The 22,333-nt window shown below is 39.4% G+C and overlaps 1 protein-coding gene across 2 annotated transcripts in view; it reads right to left on the reverse strand.

Moving 5' to 3' along the window:
* Positions 1-189: 189 nt before the first annotated feature.
* Positions 190-22,333, reverse strand: part of CFAP91 (cilia and flagella associated protein 91) — a 70,645-nt gene continuing 48,501 nt past the window's right edge. Inside the window, exons 11-17 of one of the 2 annotated variants that reach the window (XM_073231589.1) lie at positions 21,565-21,633; positions 20,288-20,434; positions 16,880-17,101; positions 13,468-13,616; positions 12,830-12,921; positions 9,969-10,130; positions 190-3,217 (exon numbers count right to left, since the gene is read on the reverse strand). In XM_073231589.1, coding sequence (XP_073087690.1) covers positions 9,979-10,130; positions 12,830-12,921; positions 13,468-13,616; positions 16,880-17,101; positions 20,288-20,434; positions 21,565-21,633 — 831 coding nt within the window. In that variant the 3' untranslated portion in view covers positions 190-3,217; positions 9,969-9,978. The remainder of the gene's footprint in view (positions 3,218-9,968; positions 10,131-12,829; positions 12,922-13,467; positions 13,617-16,879; positions 17,102-20,287; positions 20,435-21,564; positions 21,634-22,333) is intronic. The other variant, XM_073231588.1, reaches the window with a different exon arrangement.

The following is a 22,333-nucleotide window of genomic DNA, read 5'->3' on the forward strand; positions in this document are numbered from 1 at the left end:
ATTTGACTCACTTTATTGTGATCTTCACTTTATTGTGGTGGTCTGGAACCAGACCCACAATGTCTCCGAGGTTTGCCTATATGTGGTTCCTTCGTAACACTCACCAGTTGACTCACAAAGAGTTAAATCTTTACTTGCTAGAAATGAGTATTATAAATTAGAATTTTGCTCTTGAAAACTCATTGCAGACCATAAAATACCAAGACATCATAAATGTTCTCCAAAACCACACAAACATTTGCTTTTACAAAACTAAGTCTGTAGAATTTCATTCAATAAATACTTTATTGAAAGATTACCATGTGCCAAAGACTGTGCAAGACACCAGGAATAAAAACAAGTGAACTCTAAAAGACAGCTCTAACCCTCCCCTCGGAGGTAGCAGGCCAGCTGCCTAGAGAGGTGAGCACGCAAGCAGTACAATCACATGTGACGCTGCCGTGGCGGAGCAAGCAGAGGCATTAGGATTGTGTTCAGTAGCAGTGTTTCCTCCCTCAACTTTTTTTTTGTCTTTGGAATCCTTGGCGCTTTAGAAATAAAATACCACTAAAATCTAGACTGGAGACATGTCTTCCATGGTAAGTCTTTATAAATAGTAAATAGTTGAGGAGGGACAGTTTACTTGGGAAAAGTTTCTCCTTGAATTCTAAACCTTGAATGCAAATTAGATCACTTAGGAAGTTTAAGAAAAAAAACCAATCACCCTTGCCTGGCTGCTCTTCTGAAGATTCTGTCTTCATTGGTCTGGAAGAGGCCCAAGAACCAGTGTTTTAATGTACTCAATGATTTTAACGTGTGCCATGGTTGAGAATTTTGCAGCCCTTGCCTTCCTTTCTCAACATTTGGCACCTATGCCTCCTTCTTCAGTTTTTTTAGTTAACGTTTCTGGAAAGTTCTTCATGATATTCAGGTTTCCTGCTGCTGCTGTGCTGTCTGGTAGAGGAGGAGCCCTTCTTGTCAACACTTCAAGATTCTGCAGAACGTGGGGCATTATTCCTCTCCCTTCCCCATTTGTGGGAGAGGAGGGATGACAGCACATCCATATTTTCTCTTACTTTTCCCCAAGTCAGATGGAGAAACTCATCTGACTGGTTAGAAACTGACTGGTTGGAGACTGACATCCACTATTCGGCTCCGGTTGGCACGATCACGTGGCTTTAAACATTAGTTTTGCCCATCACTTAAGGAGTTTTATTTTCAAGAGCAAAAGTTATTAAAAGTTTGGGTATTATAACTAAAGCCCTTCTAAGTAGAATGTTGCTAGTATCAGGAAAGTTTTCCTCTCCCAATGAGCTTCAATTAGCTAATGAGAATTCTGCAATACCTTATATATTCTGTCTAAATACAAAGTTTAGCTTTAGAAGATTGCTTGAGAATTAAGAGTTTTTTAGAAAATACTCTATTTTAAATTTCCTTACATGTTCTTTATTAGAAGCCACGTTAAATCCTTTTACAAAGTTGATATTGATTTTAACTTTAGTTTATTGCTATATATCAGGGATAGGCAAACTACAGTTCATGGGCCAAATCCAGCAGACTTCCAGCTCTTGCAAATAAAGTTTTATTAGAACACAGCCACATTCATTCAATTTATGTTATTCACTGCTGCTTTCAACCTATAATGGCAAAGTAGGTTGCAACAGAGACTATCTGGCCTACAAACCCTAAAATAGTTACTGTCTGGCTCTTTAACAGAAAAGTCTGCTGTTCCCTGCTGTTTAGCATTCCCTTCCCACCTTCTATTCCATCATGCCTAACTTCTTTTCATTTTGTGTTCCTGATTTTTTTTACTTGTGAATAATATAACTTTCCCTAGTTCAGGTTAGTGTAAAAGTTCAAACAAAATCCAGTTGCCTTCTTAACCTCTGCAGTTCTTTTCTGTTTGTCAGTGATTGTCAGGGGGAAAGTTAACCCAACCCTAGTTGTCCTAGGTAAAGGCAGGCCCTTTAAAATTTGTATGATCAAGTGTTTTTACAACTCAGAAAAACCCTTTATTAAAACTTTTATCACTGTTTCTATTTTGTTTGTTTTGGTTTCTTCTTTAACAATTCCTATTGCCTATGGAACTGGTCAACCAGAGCTACTACCCTTTGTCAGGGTGCTCTTTGCCCTAACCCACCCAGCCCCCGCTGGATGATTTAGTAAGTTTGTCAGCAGCATTGCCTGCTTTATTCTCCCCTGTGGTGTGTCTGCTCTTTGGACTGCATCCAAATGGATAGCAGTCATCTTAGGATTTTTTCATCTTAGCCAGCTTTCCTTTCTTTACAGCTGCATCTGTCTGTGTTTTGGCTGTTGTCCTTATTCCCTGCTTGTTTCCCAAGAGGCCATTTATTTTTGCCTCCTCTTATTAAAAATACCAAGCAGATAGTTTCAGAAGTTTTTCTTGATTACTTTAGCAAGATATATTGTCTTAGATAGGCTTTTATTCTGTTTTCAGAGTGACATACATTTTCTTCTGTAAATTCTTTACATGGGTCCCATGTTGGCTTTTTGAAGTTATTTCTTTATTTATTGTTTTTCCTATTTACTGATCTTTAAATGAGGAGGGAACCATTCAACCCTGATGTTTGTCAACACACAGGATGGGCAGATTGCTCTCCAATAGCACCCTCTCCATGGCTGTCCAGTGAACATAACTTTTAGATCTGTAGTCCAATGGTGAGTTGATGTGTCATTTTATGGATATGGATATATAGTTTAGTTTCCTATCCCAATGTTGATGGCATTTGGGTTTCCAGTTAAGGGGTTTATCATTAATTGTACTGCCGTGAACTTTCTTATCATGCCAGCTGGTGTACATACTCATTTCTACTGAGTATACATCTAGGAGATGAAATGCTAGGTCATGGAGAATGCATATTTTAATTTTAATAGGTAATTCCAATGCACTATGAATAGCAAACCAAAACTATTTAAAGAAACACTCAGTAACATTTCTTTTTGTTTGATTCAGTAGCCAATACCCTTCTAGTTAACAAAACATTGAAATGAAACATGAGAAAATTTTCTCTTGAAGTAGAGCATCTAGGAAACACCAATGAGAATAAAGATCCTTCACTGATAGCTATTAATGAGTCATTTTAAGTTATCAGAAGTTTAAAGAATAAGTCTCATGATAAAGTGACAAGCCACAAGAGATGTACGTCTTGGGAGAAGCACAGACTACGAAATTCTTTATGATGACTTGTACAGCGTCTTTTTAAAAAAAGATTATAATCTGTAAAAAAACAACACAAATGTTTCTGGTTATGTCATCTTTTTAGAAACAGTCATAATGTGATCAATACATCCAAAAAATTACTGTGATATAATTATACAGAGCCCTGATCAGACAGCCCCAGACATATCCCAGCTCTGCCACTTATGAGCCCCATGGCCCAAATGTTTAACTTGCAGTGTCTCCATTTCCAAATTCTAGCACTTAAAAAAACACCCTTTACATTAACTGAGTTATAATTGAAAGCTTAGTATGTGTACTGCATAAAAAAGTTCAAACTACAAAAGGATGTAAATATGAGAAAACTAAGTCTCTTTCCCCCAGTTTGACTTCCAGTCCCTGTTTCCATGCTTAGCAAGAGCTACTTCCCAATTTCTTGTTGATATTCCCAGAAATATTCTGTGTATACTGCAGGCAAAATGCATGTATATACATGTTTTTTATATACACATACTTATTTCTAACTGTTATTTATGGAATATAAAACCTTTAGGAAAGTACAGAAAACCAAGGTGCAGCTTAATGAATCAAGGTGAGGTATTCGTCTGTATAAATACCACCCAGGTCAGGAAACCCCATAAACTCCCACCTGCTCTTTCCCAATGACAGCCCTCCCCTGCCCTCTAAAAGTAGCCACTATTCTGATTTTTATTTGATTTTTACAGTAATCGCGTCTTTACTTTTCTTTACATCTCTGCCTCCTGAGTCGCTGTTCCTAAACACCATAGTTTGGTGCTGATTCTGAACTTTATATAAATAGACTCATTCTGTGGATTTTTGGGGGGTTTGGTTTTTTTAGATGCTTATTATATTTTTGAGACTCACCCATGTTGCTGTATTTAGTTCTACTTCATTAATTTTAGCTGCCGTAGAATAGGAATTGACAAACTGTCTGCAAAGGGCCTGATATTAGGCTTTGTGTGCCAAAAGACAAAATCACAGATATTTTGTACTCAAATAACAAAGAGAGAAAAATTTTCATAAAATATTTCTTGATAAAATTCAAAATATAGCAATAATAATTGACTATAGTTTTTGTAACAACTTGACTAATGAGAAGAACTGGACTCTTATTAAAGAGATAGCATTTTGCTTAAGTGGGGCTCAAATAATCTAAATCAATTGCAAATGTGCATCTGGTAATGGTGAGGCATTCCCCCACCTCAGCTTTGAAAATGGCCTTTACACAGTTAGGTGCTGCCAATATTGTTATCAATCTATGAGCCTATGCTTTTAATTGTGCACATTTATTGCTTGGAAGGCATTTTAGAATTCCACTAGACTCTTTCCTTGATTATTTGCTTTTTAGCGTGTCATTACAATGCAGATTAATCACTTCCAAATGAACATTAGGCCTCCATCGCACAGGTAAACAGACTTTGAAATATGGAAATTTCCTTTGCATTTGTTTTCAGATCAAAAAAATACTCCTGGAAGTGTAGTTTAAGCTTAGAAAATAAATTCACTACAAGTACGTGTGGGAATTGAAATCTTGCTTCTTGTTTTAACTTTCGACAGCAGAGGGAGTATATAAACCAGCTCACCAATACTTGTGATTCAGACAACACTAGTTGCCACTGAAATGGCTTCACCATAATTTAAGTTCTGCACATAGGTTCCGGTTTGCCTTGTAATTTTAGGTTGGATTCATTAAAAAATATTACCAAGTCTGCAGCAAAACTAATTTCCAAAGCCATTCAGTATTCCATAACAGTGGTTAATGGTAGTTTCCTTACTCAGAAAAAATCTCAGTGTTGATTCTGAAGTAAAAAAAAATCACACTAGAATGTTACCATTGCTAAACCACCAAACATCAGTGTGGTAGGACAAGTCAGAACATTCACCTATTTCTGACAAAAATTAATTCATGGGACAAGAAATTAAATCCCTGATACTGTGTGAAGATCCCCACTGACACAGCTAAGTAAGACATGAAAGATTCAAACATATTTCCATTTTTGTTTCCACACTAAAAGGATTATTTACCCAAATCCAAAAGCTGAAATTCTGTAGGGAAATTTGTCTTTATGTTTGGGATCCTTTAGATTCCAGTCCATCATACGAGCCCACACAGAGTTAAAATTGTAAAGCTTTGCCGGTGTCCGCTTCCCTTAGGGAAGTCCCTCTGCCTTCGCAAGCCGGAGTCTGAGCTTGGACCCAGACCCGGCCAGCGCTCCCAAGGGAAGAAAATGGCCCGTGATCCCAGATCCCTCAGGAAGAACTCTTTCCTCTATTTCAGTTTAGCTAGTCCCTTTTATTTCCACAGCTCTCCAATGTCTTTAAAACTATGATGTTTATAATATACACATTATTTTCTCTAATTGTTGCAGCTACCTACTGCATCCTTCATACACTCAGAAAACATGCCTATTTTGTTTTATTAATTTCTATTTTTATTTTACTATTTTCTTCCTTTAAATTTTTTGCATCCAACTTGCCATTCTTTTTCTAATTTCTTGAACAGGATGCTTACCCTTATCTCCATCTTTTCTTTTCAAATAAATGCCCATAAGACTACAAATTTCTACCCAAGAGCCACATTAGCAGCAGTCCAAAAGGTTATTAAATACACAGCACTTTCATCATTTTTCAGTTCACGGTATTTTCTGATTTCTATTCTGATTCTTTCTTTAATGAACAGATTGTTTATACCCTATATTTCTTAATTTCCAAACGTTAGAATTATCTTGTCATTGATTTCTAGTTTCATTGCATTTTTATCAGCGAACACACCTTACTTGATCTCAACCGTCTGAAATGGTTGGCATTTACTTTGTGACCCAGTATGTAGTCAGTTTTGCTTCGTGGGTGCTTGAGAATAACATGCATCCTATAGTTTTTAGGTATAATATTCTACAAGTGCCTGTTACATCAGGTTTCTTAACTATGTATCTTAAACCTCCCATTTTTTACTGCTTTTTTCCCCTCTGCTTGCTCCATAAGTTCCTCATAGACATTAATATTTCTTAGTATTATTTTGGGTTTGTCTATTCCTCCTGCAGTTCTATTAAATTTTGCTTCCTATAGGTTGAGGCCACATCATTAGATATATTTAAACTGTGACTCACTATACCTTTCCAATGAATTAAACCTTTATCTTTGTGAAGTGTCCCTCTTTCTCTCTAGTCGCACTTGCTGCCTTAAAATTGTCTTTGTGTGATGTTAATATAGTTACAGCATTTTCCTGTGGATGGTGTTGTCATGCTTTTTTTATCCCTTAATTTGTAACCATTCTGTATTTTTAGAATGTCCATGTATCTCTTATAAACAGCACATAATTGAGTTTTTCAAAATTCAGTCTGACAAACCCTGCCTTGACTTTGAGCATTCTATTTACACATAACCCAGTTAATGAAGATGCAGTGAAAAACACCTCCCATTTTATTCAGTGCTGTTGGTTTTATTTATTTCCCTTTTCTCTCCTTCCTATCTTCTTCCTGTATTGAGTGTATTTTACTTATTCCATTTTCTTCCATTAGTTTAGATGCCACATCTTTTACTATCCTTCAGGAGTAACCCTAGAGGGTTACTCCTCTTGAATTATCAAAGATAATGTTAAGTGACACTTTTATCTTCCTCCTAAACAATGCAAGTGACTTAGGAAAATTCAATCCACTTGTGCTCTTTCTGACTTATCTTCCATTTTTGTTGTATAGTTGTACTCCTGCTATTGGTGCTGTTCTTTATTATTGTTTTATGCAGTCAATAAGTTTTTATCCACATATTAATCCCTCATTTACCTTCAACCTTCTAACCGGGATAATTTTCCTTCGGTTTGAAAAACACCCTTTGGCATTTCTTGTAGTGGCATCTCCTAGTGACAAATCTTCTCAGTTTTGTTGATCTGAAAGTGTCTTTCAATGTCCTCTTGAAGGATATATGTACATAGTATAGAATCCATTCTATTCTACTATTTCAGCATATTGAACATATCATTCCATTGTTTTCTGGCTTTGTTTCTGGTGAGAAGTCAACTCTCAGCTTAAGGATTGCTCTTCTGAAGGTAATTCTTCATTTTTCTCTGAATGCTTTAATGATTTTTTCTTTTCTTTTCTTTTCAGCAGTCATATTAAAATGTACCTGTGTATAGATTTTATGTTTTCTGCTTGGGGTTAATAAGTCTTCTTAAACATTGAGCCTTTCATTGGTTTTAGAAAATACATATTTCATATGATTTCCCACATTTCTTCTTTTAGCAGCCAAATTGCTTGAAACATGGTACATGCCTATTACTCCTTTGTTCCTTCCTAAAGATTAAGTTATCTTGTCTATCCTTTCTTCTCTTCTGTAGTTTCTATCTCTTTCTCTCTGTAATTCTAGATAAATTCTTCTGACCTATCTTCTAATTTACTAGTTTTCTCTTGACCTGTATGTATCTTGCTCTTAAATCCATTCACTAAGTTTCTTGTGTTCACTACTACTGTATTTTTAAATTCTAGAATTCCTATTTTCTTCAAATTTGCTATAGCATTTTTGTCATTTCTAGTGCTCTTGAAAATTTCAATATTCACTCATTTCTTTGAACACGGTGTTTTAGCGCATGCTTCCACAATCAAATACCATAGACTGGGTAGCTTAAACAACAGAAAGTTATTTTCCCATAGTTCTATTTTTCAAGTCCAAGATCAAGATACCAGCAAGGTCAGTTTTAGACAGAGGACTCTCTTCTTGGCTTGTAGAAGGCTGCTTGCTTGCTATGTCCTCCAGTTTCCAGTAACACATTTCACATTTCTGTCTGAGACCTCACCAGAATTGCCCTTATCATCTGTATTTCTAGCAGGCACCTCAAAACTCTTCCCAGATCTACCCATCATCTAGTTCCAAAGCCACTTCCACATGCTGAGCTATTTGTTACAGCAGCTCTTCTCTCCTGGTACCAAAATCTGTCTTACATTGGGTTGCTGTAACAATATAGACTGGGTGCTTACACAACAGAAATTTATTTCCTCATAGTTCTGGAGGTTAGAAATCCATAGCAGTAAGCATAGTTATTTTAAAATCTATGTCTAATAACTCCAATATTTAGGATCACTTTAGGTCTGTTTCTATTATCTGTAACGTCTGCTGCTGCTTGCTCAGGTTGTTGTATCTCAGCATGAACCTGGATATCCCTCACTGTGTTCTAGAAATTGTATGTGAAAAATTGTGAAAATAAATTGAAGTCTAGGATTATGCCAACATTTTCAAAAGATAATTTAAGTTTTGTTTCTGATAAGTTCTTTGAGGCAACAGGAATGAAGGGTCTCCTTAATGCAATTTCTGGGATTGTAATTTGGGGGATTAAATAGATAATTAGAAGCTAAACTGTGGTCTTTGTGAGGGATGATGAATTCTAATAGCCTGTTGGAATCCCAAACCAAATGCAGAAGTTTACCAGGGCCTCAACATTGACTCCAGTTTTTGTCCCCCACGTTTTGCAAAGCTGGTGAAAGCATTGCTCAGCTTTTCTGCCACATTTTCTAGAATTTGCATGTTCAGAAAGAAAAACGTGGCTCTAAGTGGCAGGCCCTGTTACCTGAATTTGTCTTCTCCTAGATTTTCGCCCAGAAATTCCACACTATTTTATTAGCTCTCCTTTGTCTTTAAGCTGATTAAAATTATTTTTTAAATCTGTGGTCCATACCTACTTTCCCTTTCCCTAAGTATTATTAAATCTGTCCTACCCTCCTTTCCTCTGAGAGAGGGAAGAGGGAACAATATGTAGTATGGGGCTAACTAAGCATCATGTTCCAACCATTTAATAAAGTATTAAGAAGATACTTTAGTAATTTATTGGTTGATCTGCCATGCTGAATATCTATAGTTAGCTAGGTAACTAGATTTTTTTTTTGGGAACTATATTTTATAATTACAGTATGCTTTACATATATTTTAATGAAGTATATTTTACTTTCACTAAGCATACAAGAGAAAATAATTTTAACACTCCTCTGGCTTGATTTCACAGATCACAGTGGATTTCACAGAACAGGTGTTATACACAGGATGTATTCAATTCAAGCTATATAAATTATTAATCTTATTTATAGTGCATGTAAGAAAAATGACTACCCCAACATTAAGGCTAATTTTTATCACAATATTAAGACTGGCAAAATGCTTTGGTCCTTGAATTTATATTATATAGATAGTATATAACATTCTGTGTAAATACGTGGTTTATATATTCAGTGATTTCAGAGGCAATTTCATTATTAATCAAAAACAAAAAATTTCCACTATAACTTCGAGGCACAGCTTGGCATTTTAGAGTCCTTTATCAGTTTTCTCTGGGCTTTTTCTGAACTGCCCCCTCATCTCAACCTTCCTTCCATGGTCCTATTTGACAGAAACTTAAGGTCCTCGTAGATCCTCTGCAGAGGGTCTCGCGGGCACATGTGCGTGGGCAAGGCTCAGTGCGGGGAGATGATTTGTATAGGATCATGCAGTTAGCGGAGGGGCGGGCTGATGTCCACGCCTCCTGAAGGCCAGGCTCAGACCCCGCTACACTCGGACTCGGTGCCCTCCCTCTCCCAGCACACCCTCTGGCCAAACGGGCGCAGGAAGTACCTCCACCCTGGGAGCGTCCAGGGGGAAGGTACAGGCCATACTCACTAGTAGGCTCCACACCTAATGAAATGTGCCCATTGAAAGGGGAGTGCTTCCTTTTCTTAAACAGTCTTTTCCCATTAGAATAGCTAGCATGTGGCACAAAGCTGTGCGGCACTGCATTTCCTCCTCTACTTGCTTCCAGATGAAAAATCAAACTCACCTGAGCTGTTTCACTCATCTTGAGTTTCTTGCTCAAGTAAATCGTCAGTGTCTGAGACTTCGTTGGGCTGTTTCTCAGCAAACGTCCTTCTGACCATGGCTTCCGTGTGCCTGTGGATGACCTCGTGCGCTGCAAGGATATGCTTCCGCTGGGCGTTCCTCACTGTGCCAAAGCGACAGGAGAGTTTTACTACGACAGTCTGAACAAAAGCATTTCCAAAGGTTTTCAGGAGTGGTATTATAGAAGCAATAATTTTGCAAAACACATATTCTCTTGCTTAAGGCCAATTAGGTTAAGTATAAATGACCTCTCTGTTTCAGAAGGACACCATCTAAAGGAAACCAAACTCGAAGCTTACTGTTGCTACGCCCCCTGTTCCCACGGTCTGGTTCAATCCGGTCATGCTTCTCCCACCAGGCTTGCCTCCATTTCACCCTCAGCAGCGTCTCCTGCGCTCCAAATCCTACCCTTTCTGCAAAGCCCAACCCAAGCCCCAGCTCCTCCAGGAAGTCTCCTCTGACTGCATCAGTCCACATGTACCATTACCACGTTTGGACAAACCCTTTCAGCATTGGAGCACTTCGTGTGAATGCCCTGAAGGTAAAGATCTTGTCTCATACTTCTCTTTGAGCCTTATTCCTCATGGAGGGTATTGTTGATTGGTCATGAGTTTCTGAGCTCATGGCTGTAGAAGGTGGCTCTAGTTCCATATTCTAAGACTATTTACTATTTGGGCTGAGGATGCTAAGCAACTCCCTTCCCTTGGAAAGAGGTAATCATCATCATGATGTTAGCCATTAGCATTTTCCCTTAATTTGTGCCACCCACTGTTTTAAGCAGTTGGTATATAATTATTCACCTAAAACACCCCACAATCCTAAAAGAGAGGATTATTAATACCCCATTTTCAGATGAGGAAACTGAGACACTGAGAGATTAAATAATTTGTCCAAAGTTAGACAGCTAGTAACAGACAGTAAGAATTAGTGTGGAATCTGTGCTGTTCAGGAGTCAGCTAGTTTATATAGGGTAAATCACACAGCAACCTAAAGCACTTCACAGTAGTATGGTTGAAGAATGCAGACTTTGGAGCTACAAAGACTGTGGTTCAAATCTGCAAGTCATACAATGTCTCTAAGCACTAATTTCCTTAAACTGAAAAATGAGAACACCTACAGCTGTTTTAAGAAATTGAGATAGGTATTTTTAAAATGTTCAGTACATTGACTGTAACTTAGCATACATTTAAAATTTTGTATTTACTGTTATTTTATACCTATATACAGGTATCCTCAAGGTCCTTCCAATTTGTCAGCTTTTAAAAACAATGAGATATCTCAAAATGGTCTATATATAATACTATCTTAATTTGGGGTGAAGAGTACATATTATTCATATGGCTTGCTTATTTAAACAGAGAACAAAAGATCCTAGTGTGAGCTCCCTGTCAATGTGGCTTTCTTGATTTGGAACACATATAAAGAGAAGAGGCTAAGGATGTGCCCAGCTTGCCCCATTCGAGGCCTGCTGGATTCCTTCAGCTCAAGTCCCCCCTCCAGCTCCTTCCCTTCCAAGCCAGGAGAAGCTGGGGAAGACAGCCACAAACTAGTAACTATTAAACACACTATCTGGCCCCCTCCTTCAATTCCCTCAGGCAAAACTGATCTGAAGCAAACTGACCTCCCTTTGGACCTAGGAGAAGCAGAAAGGAGTTGCATATTTTCTTAAAGGACTAAGATTCCTTTTATAATGTAAGGTGACACAGAAATATTTGTTACGTGATTTGAAAATAAATTTTGTTGGTATAGGCACTATCTTACACTGCTGATGAGAGTATGAACTAGAACAATCTTTTTGTGGGGTTATCTGGGAGTATCTATCAAATGTAAAATACACATAACGTTTCCAGCATTGTACTGCTAGGAATTTACTCTCAGAAGCATGACCAGCATGTGTATTAAATATATTGATTGCAGCACTGCTAGTTATAGGAAAACACACTGGAAACAAATTAAAAGCTTATCACTAGAGGGTATTGTTTTAAAAATTACAACACAATTGACAGTGGGAAAATAAGATATTTCTTTGTTCTCTTCAAATGCACTAGACTCCACCATTGTTTTATCCCTGATTGAATGATCTGAAACACTACACTTCTCTTAAACCTGTCCAGAATTCCCTGCATAACTCTGAGACCTTCCAAGCTGTTATTTCACTTAAATATTGATCTTCTGGTTGCACTGCTTCCTATGAGATCAAGTTTGTCACCAACAGTCTGATGGCTCTAGAATATTCTTTTTTTAAGACTTTTTTTTTTCTCCTTCCCTACTGACTAAAAGCATCAATCTTCAAAAACATGCCACTTTTGACAAATGTAAGTGAAGATGCAGTGCTGGCAGAAACAGAAGAGATTCGTGGCACAAGCAGAGCAGTGGGCAGATTTAGTCCCGTCAAACATCCCAGCTTTCCACCAGCCCCCTGCCCATGCCCTACCTCCAAAAGCCTGCTATGGTTTGAAAATCTTGCATAATCTCAACTTCCTGTTTTTTTAAAAAATCAAATCACAAAATACACCTCTACTGGGAATGTGGGAGCTTCCTCTTAAAGAAGGTTTGGATTTTGATACTCTCTTCAACTGACTAGAACTGCACCCCATCTATCAATCTATATATATACTAGAGGTGCATATATCCCGGAATCAGACAGCATGAAGAGAACTTGACAAGCTCTGAAAAAAGAAAACTTAGTGATTCTCCTTCAGAACTTGCACCAGACCTCTGCTTAGTTTTAATCATGTGGGGTATTGAAAACAGTTTATATCTTTTAAAAAATTACCAAGTGAAGCATTTACATTGGCTTACCTTTTTCTTTGACAAAGCCTTTTTGCACCTCTGGGATTAGGAAACTATAAACCAACTCAGCGACAATTTCCTCTGACTGAAGGTGAGTTCGACTAAAAAGTAAAAAATGAATTAAACTATTTCCTTTGTTGTCTAACTTGAGCAGCTGATTTATACTTAGATCCTCCTTGTCTGTGTAAGGAACTCCACTGCTCAAATCCCACCATCGCCTTTTCCTTGTGAACTTGGTTAACTCCATGGAAGTTTGGATTTAACCCTGTCTTTCACTTACCCTGCTGACCAGGAAGGGAATGTTAGATACAATTCATACATGGAAGTCAAAAACCCTGGGGTAAAATCCAAGCAATGTTGCACACACTACTCCACAGCAATGCTACTGTAAACTTTGCTTTCATACTTTGTGGTATCCTAAAAGTGATAGTATGAAAGTGATCCAGATTGCAGAGGAAAACTGAAAATTCTCTTCCCAGTGCTTCTGTCATACAGGTATAGGCATGTTGGTTTCTAAAGAGTTATGCTAATAAAACAATGTTCACTGATGTACCAGATCCATATTTGTTTTTCCCTAGGGGTGAAATCTTAAGTTCTTGAAAAATACATATGAGTAAACAGCAAGTGGGTCTTTTCTTGGTACACACCGGCTTTCCATTTCATAAGCAATGTCATTGATTTCCTCAGCCATCTTCTCAATTTCTGCCCTGGCTTGCTCGTCTGCAGTATTCTCTTCAGTATTCAGTATTAAGTCTTCCAAATAGGAAGTTACAGTACCTTTGTGAACTTTAATCACCTGCAAAAAACAAAACCACCTGAGTTACTAGGAATAGGAATGCTACTATATCAAGTTTTTAAAAAATCATAAAGTGAAGAAATGCACATTAGTTGACCATTTTTTTAGCCCATCTATTTTGTTCCTCACTGATCATTCCTTTTCTTTACTGTCAGTCTAACCTACCTGCCTACCCATTCTGAGCAGCTCCCACTCATCTAGCCCATTTTAGAATTATGGTTCTTAGTCGGGGGGTGGGGCAACAAAACACTGCAGAAAGATCATGGGCTTCAGAGTCAATAGCACTGTTTTAGATCCTGGCTTTTTTCTTACCAATAGTGTGACTTGGTCAGCCACCTAACTATGGCATTTCCCGATGTCCTTTCACTATTATAACAGAGCCCTTGGATTTTAGCTGACCCAACAGGCGCCCAGAATAAAGACTACATTTCCTAGTACTCACAGCTCTGGCCAAAGGAACACATGCAGAATTCTGTGCGCATCCCAGAAAAGACTCTTAAAGGGAAAGACCTAGCTTTTTTCCCTATTCATTTCTCATTTCATGGGGACATAATGCTGGAGAACTGGAAGTCATCTTAAACAACCACGAAGGCCATGCCCTAGGGACAGACAGGCAGAAAGCTAAAAGGATCCTGGGTCTCTGATGGATTTCTTGAACTATCATATCAGCCCAGACTGCTGCTTTTTAAAGCTTTCTTGAAATGGTGAAATAGAATGCACATTTAGAAAAGTGCAAAGTGCATAAATGTACAGCAATAATCATTTGGGGTGAAGCCAGTATTCACAGGGCCACTGCTGGTATCCCAGCAGGTGCTGTGGCTCTTTCTGATCACAGCCCCTTCCCACTCTCATGATCTTATGACAAATACTGTCTTTTCTTTATAGTTTTGCGCTAAGTAATGTTTACTATACATCTACCTGTGAAACACCAAGTCCATAACCTTGAATTCCTGTATCTTCCTTATGGGAGAAACCCAATGACCAGATTAATATAATATCAACCAAGCAAGCAAGCAACCAAAATAAATTCGCTCATGTCTATTGTGTCTGTTAGGGAGCCCACAGACTAATTCAGGAAGCAAGTCGCACCTATATGGCACAATTAGACAGATGAGTCCTAACGTGCAGAGGTGGGAAGTTTAATGTGGTCCACCTCTGGCAATATGTGTTCTTGTGTGTACATTATATGGACTCTCTATATACAGTATATGTACTTTACATATCTCTTTATAAATGTGTAAGTTTCTGGACACCTCTTTGCTTGTACATGTGTGAGTGAATAAGGAACCCTATGTATGTCTGTATGTGTTCCTCCATGTCTTTGCTGATATTGTGCACACTAGAGTACGTTTGTCACTATATCTTTGCATATTTGTGTGCATAAGTATACATGCATTTAAATATGAGTCTATGACTTTCTGTATCTGTTTCTCAATATATATTATTTCCTGGAAATTTCCTTAATGTATACATTTCTGTGTTTTGGTGTATTTATGTGCAAGTGTATTTATCTTTAAAAAGGTCATATGAAGGGAGACTGGGAATTTAAATGATGGATGGCATTTGAATCTGGGGTCTGTTGATGGATACGTTCCTTACATAAATGAGCCTTACATCAGGCTGGAAGGGTCACCTTAACCTTTCTTGCCCTTCCGAGGCATGGCTGGCATTTCCTGGGGTCATTCCCATTTAGAATATACATTCCCAGAAGCCTTTTAACAGCTTCTTCCTGTCTGCATTTGGAGCATAGTGAGTGGTTTCTCAGTCTCTTTCCTTTTTATTCTCACTAGCAGTTGGTTCTTTCCATCCCAGCTGGTTTTTCCTTAGTGATATTAGATAGAGGAGAGTAAGTTCTTGTTTGCTAGCAATTTCTAAATCTCAGTAACTCTTTCTGGAGCAAAACCTGTCAGGATGGTAGGAAGCTTGCATATGAATTACTATAGGCTATTACACATTGTAAAAGATCTGCCACTCCAGTTAAAAAACTGAATTGACAATATATAACTGAAAACTTAAGCTGTACAGGGGGAGGGCAATCTGTTTAGTTCAAGTTTTTAAACACACACACACCAAGTATTTGTCATGTATCAACCCTAATTCTATGAAAATCAGGTAAATCCTTAAAATCTCAGATTAAATAAGAGGTCCCCAAATTGATGTAGCATTCTTTTTTTTTTTTTTTTTTAACTGAGGAGCTCAAGAGTATCCACATAGCCAGTTCCGACAGACGTCCTGTACGGGGATTTTTTGAAGTTCTGGGGTGGCTCTTTCTCTCTTCTTAGGGGAAAGTCCCACAGCCTTTGCCTTGGTCCATTCTGGCCATGCCAGCTGCCCACACACCGTCTCCCGCGCCACCCCCAGGGCAGCCCGCCAGCCCAGCCGCCCTCCTCGCCGCTCCTAGAGGGTCAGACCCCTAACTGAACCTCTGGGTATGTTTGTGGGGCGGTACCGGTCACAGCACAGCCCCCGCGGGAGAGCTTTGCCTCACGAATCCCCCCCATTGCGGACTGAGGTGTGCCAGGCTCCTGAGGGTGCCAGGGCTCCTCCGATTTCCTCTGGATTTGCATCTCAGTCACTTGGGAATTTCATACCCACTGTGTTCTGGTCAGAATTCTAATTGACCACCTGGTACTGTAACTCCCAAGTGTTTAACTTTAGCCAGAACCTCTCCTCTAAATTCCATCCTGTGTATCCATTACCTGGAACAGCATCTTGAACATCCGTCCTCTGAAAGAGCGGCTTCAATCTCAGACTTAATGTAAGCCAAATCCCTCATTCCACCCCTGCCCCAAACCTCCGCCACTCTCAGCCCTCTCACCTAGGAAAATAGTGCCTCCACCTTACCCGGTGCTGAAGCTGGACACTGGAAGCCACAGTGACCTCTCCCTGTTTCTCACTCTGGCCGAACCTGCTTCTCCTCCTTTCCACTCTGTTCTCCCTCCAACAGAGTAACCTGTTCAAAATGTGTCACTGGGCCCTATTTATCTCCTTCTCCTATTAAACTTTTTACATTTTCCAAGTTTACACGTATCGGTATGTTATATAGTATTTAAACTGTAGGGGAGAAGGGATCATGTCTAGCTCTTCCTCTACGAAGTATCCCACGGTCCCTCTGCACAGTGCCTGGCATATAGCAGGAACTCGAGACCTATTTCCTGAATACACTGAAAAACAACCAACAAATGCATTTCGTATCCTGAGTTTGCTTTGGTTTGACTCGGCTCCTCACAAACAGCTTCTAGACATCGGCTGCCCCCACTTGCCTCCTTAAATATCTGGTCCTCCTCCTGGAGGCGCCTTTGCTCCACCTGCCGCCGACCGCTCTCTTGGGCCTCTCGCATCCGCCGCTGCCGCTCGGCCAGCATGGCGAAGGCGTGGATCCTCCTCTCTTCCTGTAGCCTCACCAGCTCCTTGGACAGAAAGTCAAACATATCTGCCAGCACGCTTCCTTCCAGCCCAGCCAAATGGTTTTCAACCAGCAACACCTTAGAAGTAATAATATTTTAAGGATACACATTCCACGAAGGATGGTGATTCCTAAGGGGTAGATGCTTACCCCTGAAGAGATAAAGAGGGATTCTGGGCTACCCAGAATGCTTGACAGCCACTTCAGTTTCAGAATGCACTGAGTTTTTATCAGGAATCTTATCTCTAGACTGGCTGCATCCAGAGGGTTCTTACTATAAAAATTTCAATACAAACCAGACCTGAGAAAGTACATTGCTCAGTCAATGAATTGATTATAGACCTCAAATCCTGGAGAGGATTTTGCAAAACATTTCAGCTAGCATCCACATATCAATGTTGTTTTTTCTTTCAACTTTATCCAGAAGGTAAAGTGTTTGTGTCTTTCCATAAATGAAGGGAAATGTGAAGGTTTTTAATCAAATATAACATTGGAGTTCAATAAAATAGAATGTCCTAGAAATTCACTCATGATACCCTTTAACTTTTTAATGTTTGATCCTTTAATACTAGTTTGGGGAATTTTAAGATATTGAATAACGTAAAAGTAGAAAGCCATGGTACTTCCTACTCTTTTAAAAAACTTCAGAGTCATTAAGAACTATCTTTGAAACAGAGCAGGAAAAACCTACATGTCTGTGTAATCACTGAGGTAAAATAGAGGCCTGGACTTCTGGCCAGGAATAAATCACAGTGTCTGGTTGTGGATCCCTCTGTGCGGGCTTTGGAGAATAAAAGTGTTTTAAGAAGATTGTACCCTATGCAACTTCATCTGTTCCCTTCTCCCATCCTTAGGCATAAGGAAAAAGAGCTCTTCTCCCGGGCACTTGCTAATGTAACACTGACAGCTCTCTTTGCACTCAGTTTCCCTCAGGTTTGTGTCTGAGAGGAGGACACTGCACAAAGGCAGTCTCAAAGTTGGGACGGCTGCTGAGTGAGACTGTCACTCCAGGGCAGCTGTTAGCCTTAAGCCCTCATCCTCATCCTTATCCATTCCCGGAGCCACACGTACTTTCCAACTGTCAAGTTCAGCTTTACTTATATAATAGGAGACATGGGAAGAAAGCATGTGACTGAGTGCCTCCCTTCCCTTACATTTATAAATGGTGGTCACTCAGCCCAGAGATCACAAATGGATTTTCTCCTTGTCTCCGGGGATCACAAGCTCCCTCACTTACAGAGCAGATGCAACCTTTAAAATCCCAAAATGATTACCTGTTCATGTCTAGCCTCCTCCCTCACCAAGAAATTTGGGTATGCTCAGGTATACTTAATCTCATTTGAAAATTAGATTAAAATATTTAGGAAGGTCATTCTGATGTGGCCATGCCATGTAGTACAATACATCTTTGGGAAGTGTGCATTTTTGGGGCTGTTTTCCACAGAAAATAGAAGAGAAAGAGGAAAGAAGCTCAGCATCGCTATAGGTGACGCAAGAGGTGCCCACTCCCTCAGGCCCCTGCACACCGTTGGTGTGTCTAGCACAGCTGAAGGTAGGCAGGCCAAGTCCTTGGTGAAGTGACAGCTCTCCCATTAACCCCTCCCTTAGCTCTTAGCTGACGTGATACAAGTATGTATCTACTAAATGGGTAGATGTGTTGAAACCCTGGACTGGCTTTGGTGCATCTGCTGAAGTCTCTGACAGAAACCTTGAAGGGCCAAGGAGGGCGTTTTCCCATCCAGATCCCAGGATCTGGTACTTCAGGGCACTATGCTCCCTATTAAACCAGAAGTGCAGCCCGGTCTTTTCCAGTCCAGAGACTCCAGGGCCCACACTCTCTTCTTTCTCTGGTCCCTCTGTCGGTCTCACAGCCTCTGGCTTTCTTCCTCTCCCCCACACCAGCCCTGCAAGTGCAGCGACCATCTGCAGTCCTGCTGTCAGGCACAAGGGATAAAGTTGTGCTCATTTCTGAGCTCTTACTTTTTATGTAAGAGCTCATTTCCACACAGCACAAGAGTTATGTGTGTTGCTAAAAGTGGGTCATAATAACTTTGCTCTAAGTTTACTCTCTGATAACACTAAACTCTGAAAATTGATTCTTTTTCACATTGATTTACAGAAAGTGGGAGAGATAGCAGAAGTGTACCTACATAATAGTCAACAACCTTAAAAACTGTGTCTATATAGACAAATCCCAGAAGAGAATAGGAAACCATTTACAGCTACTGGGTTAGAGCTCAATTACTATCTGTTGTCACAGGCCATGGAGCTTAGAGGTCACAGACTATCATGGCATATTAGCATATTTAATAAGCAGTTTAACCAGCATGAGCTATGTACAGTCCCAAAACTCATAAATAAGTGCTGATGCTTAAAATAATTCTCACCCCCTGTTTTGAGAGAAAGCTTCTGCATCCGTGGATGTTTTATTGCCCTTGTCTAGCTTGGATTAGCACATAGTCTACAGGCACACACCTGATCATCTACAATTGCTCTCTTATAACACTAAACTATGTTTTCTACCTTTATCTTGCATCTACCTACCACTTCAGCATTTTATTAAAAATAAAAAAAAAATAATAATAAAGGGAGAAATGTGGGATCCACATATAAATCAAGTATAAAAATCAAATGAATATTCATATTTGACCTGATTGTTTATAGTTCATAATGCATGATCAAAACCGAAAGTTTCTGTGATGAATGCCCTTGTACTGTTCACCATGTAAGAACTTATTCACTATGTAAGAATTCGTTCACCATGTAAGAACTTGTTCGTTGTGCTTCAGAAGATTGGAGACTGACGAGAATTAGGCTTGAGATGGATTAATGGTTGTGCATTGAGCATTGACCCCCCCTATACAGAATTTTATTGTTGTTAACAACCATTTGATCAATAAATATAAGAGATGCCCTCTCAAAAATAAAATAAAATAATTCTCATTTCTCACTTTTTTCTTCTTCTTGCTTTTATTATTTACTCTTCCTGCTGAATTCCCACTGAAATATAGTAGAGTCATCAAATATTTAAGACAAACTGGGAGGGACAACCTTTTCCAAATGTGAGAGTTTTTTCTTTTACTTTCTTTTTTTTCAAATACAGAAAATATTCAATTCAGGGAGGGCACACCATGTTCAACTTTTAAAAATGCTGTGTTAGAGTGATGGGATTGTGGGGAATGTTTCACATACTGTTATTGTAATGTTGCTTGTACAATAATAAAAATGAAGGGAGAAAACATAACAAGAAGGAAGAGGAGAGAACCTTGTGCTCATGCAAGTCCCTCTGCCGCTGTAAGGCCAGGATCGCCTGCTTCTCGGCTTTCTGCACCAGCCTGTCATCTTCTTGCAGTGCGTGGCTGGTGCGCAGCTCCTGGATCAATTCCAGTCGCTTTTCTTTCCCTTCAAACATCTATATCAGATTACATCAAAGAGAGACTTGCAAATTAAGATCCCTTGTGCCAGGCGCTAGGTCTGGCACGCAGCGACCTGTGAGGCACTTGTGAACAGTGGGTTCTGGGCTGCCTGTGGGACAACAGGGCAGGTGTGTTCCACAGAGCTAGAGTTCAGCCCTCTGCCCTACACCTCCAGCTGCTCAGGTAGAGAAAGAGCTTAATTATCAGTCAGTTGTTTACTCAATTTCTTAAAATGCGTCTTGAAGCCAGCTGACAACAATAGGGTCATGTTAGGAAACTAGAACCGTTTCCTCATCTCTTGTGCTCCTTCCCCAAGAAGACTGGGAAGAGTATTTTTCATGGCCATGTTTTCTTTTGCAGGAGATCTGCCCCTGGTTTGTAATACACAATCTGCTGTCTGAACTTAACTGTGGCATTTCTCCTGGGGAAATACTGAAAGGAGAGGAAAGAGTAATGCTGCTTCCCTGGACTCACTCAGCTAGACTGAAAATCCTAAGAGTTACAGCCCCGGGTGGGGGCGGGGGCAGACGGGGGTGTGGGTTGGGGGAGCCAAGGCTTCACCATCAGGAGTTGAATTTGCTAGCAGTTAACCTGATCTCACTCAAACTTAACATTACTTGCAAATGGGGTAATTGATAGGGAAAAAAAGAAAAAAGAGATGATAGAGAGCAAAGCATATAAAATGTGAGCACATAAAAGGGGTTCAAAACTGTAGCTATTATTATATAGCTATTTCACTTGTTAATCAGGTATGGCTAGTTGTATACAAATGTGATTGTATTATGACTTTGTGGAAAATCAGGGAATCTCCTGGGCTTGTGATGCCTTCACAGTCAAAATTCAGGTAAGAAAGTTGCTGGATTTAGCAATTCTAAGGAAGACATTAGTCTCACACTGCTTTGGTTATAACTGTGGCAAACAGCAGGCAGGCCCTTTCTCTCCCTGACACTGCCACTCAACTCTGCAAACTACAGCAGCAGATGGGCATGGGTAAGTAATTCAAGAGTAAAGTTCCATAGGGCAGCAGGGTTCAAGAGGGAATGCACCCCAGGGAACCAAGCACAAACACATCCTATAAATCTATCCTGAAGGAGAAACACAGGGCCAATGGTTGGACCCTACACACCATGTTCTGAACAACTCTGCCCCGGAGTAATTTTTGAAGGTAGATCACAGCCATTTCTATATCTTCTTCCTAAAAGAACAAAGGGAGAACCAAACAGCTTGATAACAGTAGCAGTCAGCACTAAATATCTTTTTGAAGACTTAAATCAAGCAAAAGAGACTGTGCTAGGCACCAGGAAAATTTAAAGAGAAATACAATATGGTTCCCTACCCTCACTGACCATGCAGTATTTTCAATGTTACTTACTGTATTGTTAAAAGTCATTACTATTTTTCCATCACAAATAATGCATCATTAAAAAATCAAAGCAAAAGCAAAAAAATCCACCTACTGTCTTAGTATCCCTACAAATTAAGCCATTTACATTTTTCTGTACTCTTTTACAGCAAAATCTTTCCTAAAGCAACAAGTATTGCCCATAAACATCCCTTTTGTAATAGTTTTCTCATGTTTGACCCTGAGTATATAAAGAATATAGCTTATCTATGATAAAATCACTTCTCACAAGATTTTAAACCATGCAAGAATTTAGCTTAAGTGATAAAATGAGAATATAATAGACAAGATTAGTCATGGCCAAAAATCACCTTAAATAACTTTGTGTCAAAAGCAGAAACGGCAGTCTGCAAATCTAATTAAGGTGCCTCTGAATGCCAAGAAAGCAACAGAAATCAATGGCATGAACACATGGAAGAGTGGTCAGCACAAAGTCTAGAAAAGGGATGTTGTCCAATAACACATCCTGGCCAGTCAGCGGGAGCATTCCGGG

This window comes from Manis javanica, chromosome 3 (assembly GCF_040802235.1).
Source record: "Manis javanica isolate MJ-LG chromosome 3, MJ_LKY, whole genome shotgun sequence".
NCBI lineage: Eukaryota > Metazoa > Chordata > Mammalia > Pholidota > Manidae > Manis > Manis javanica.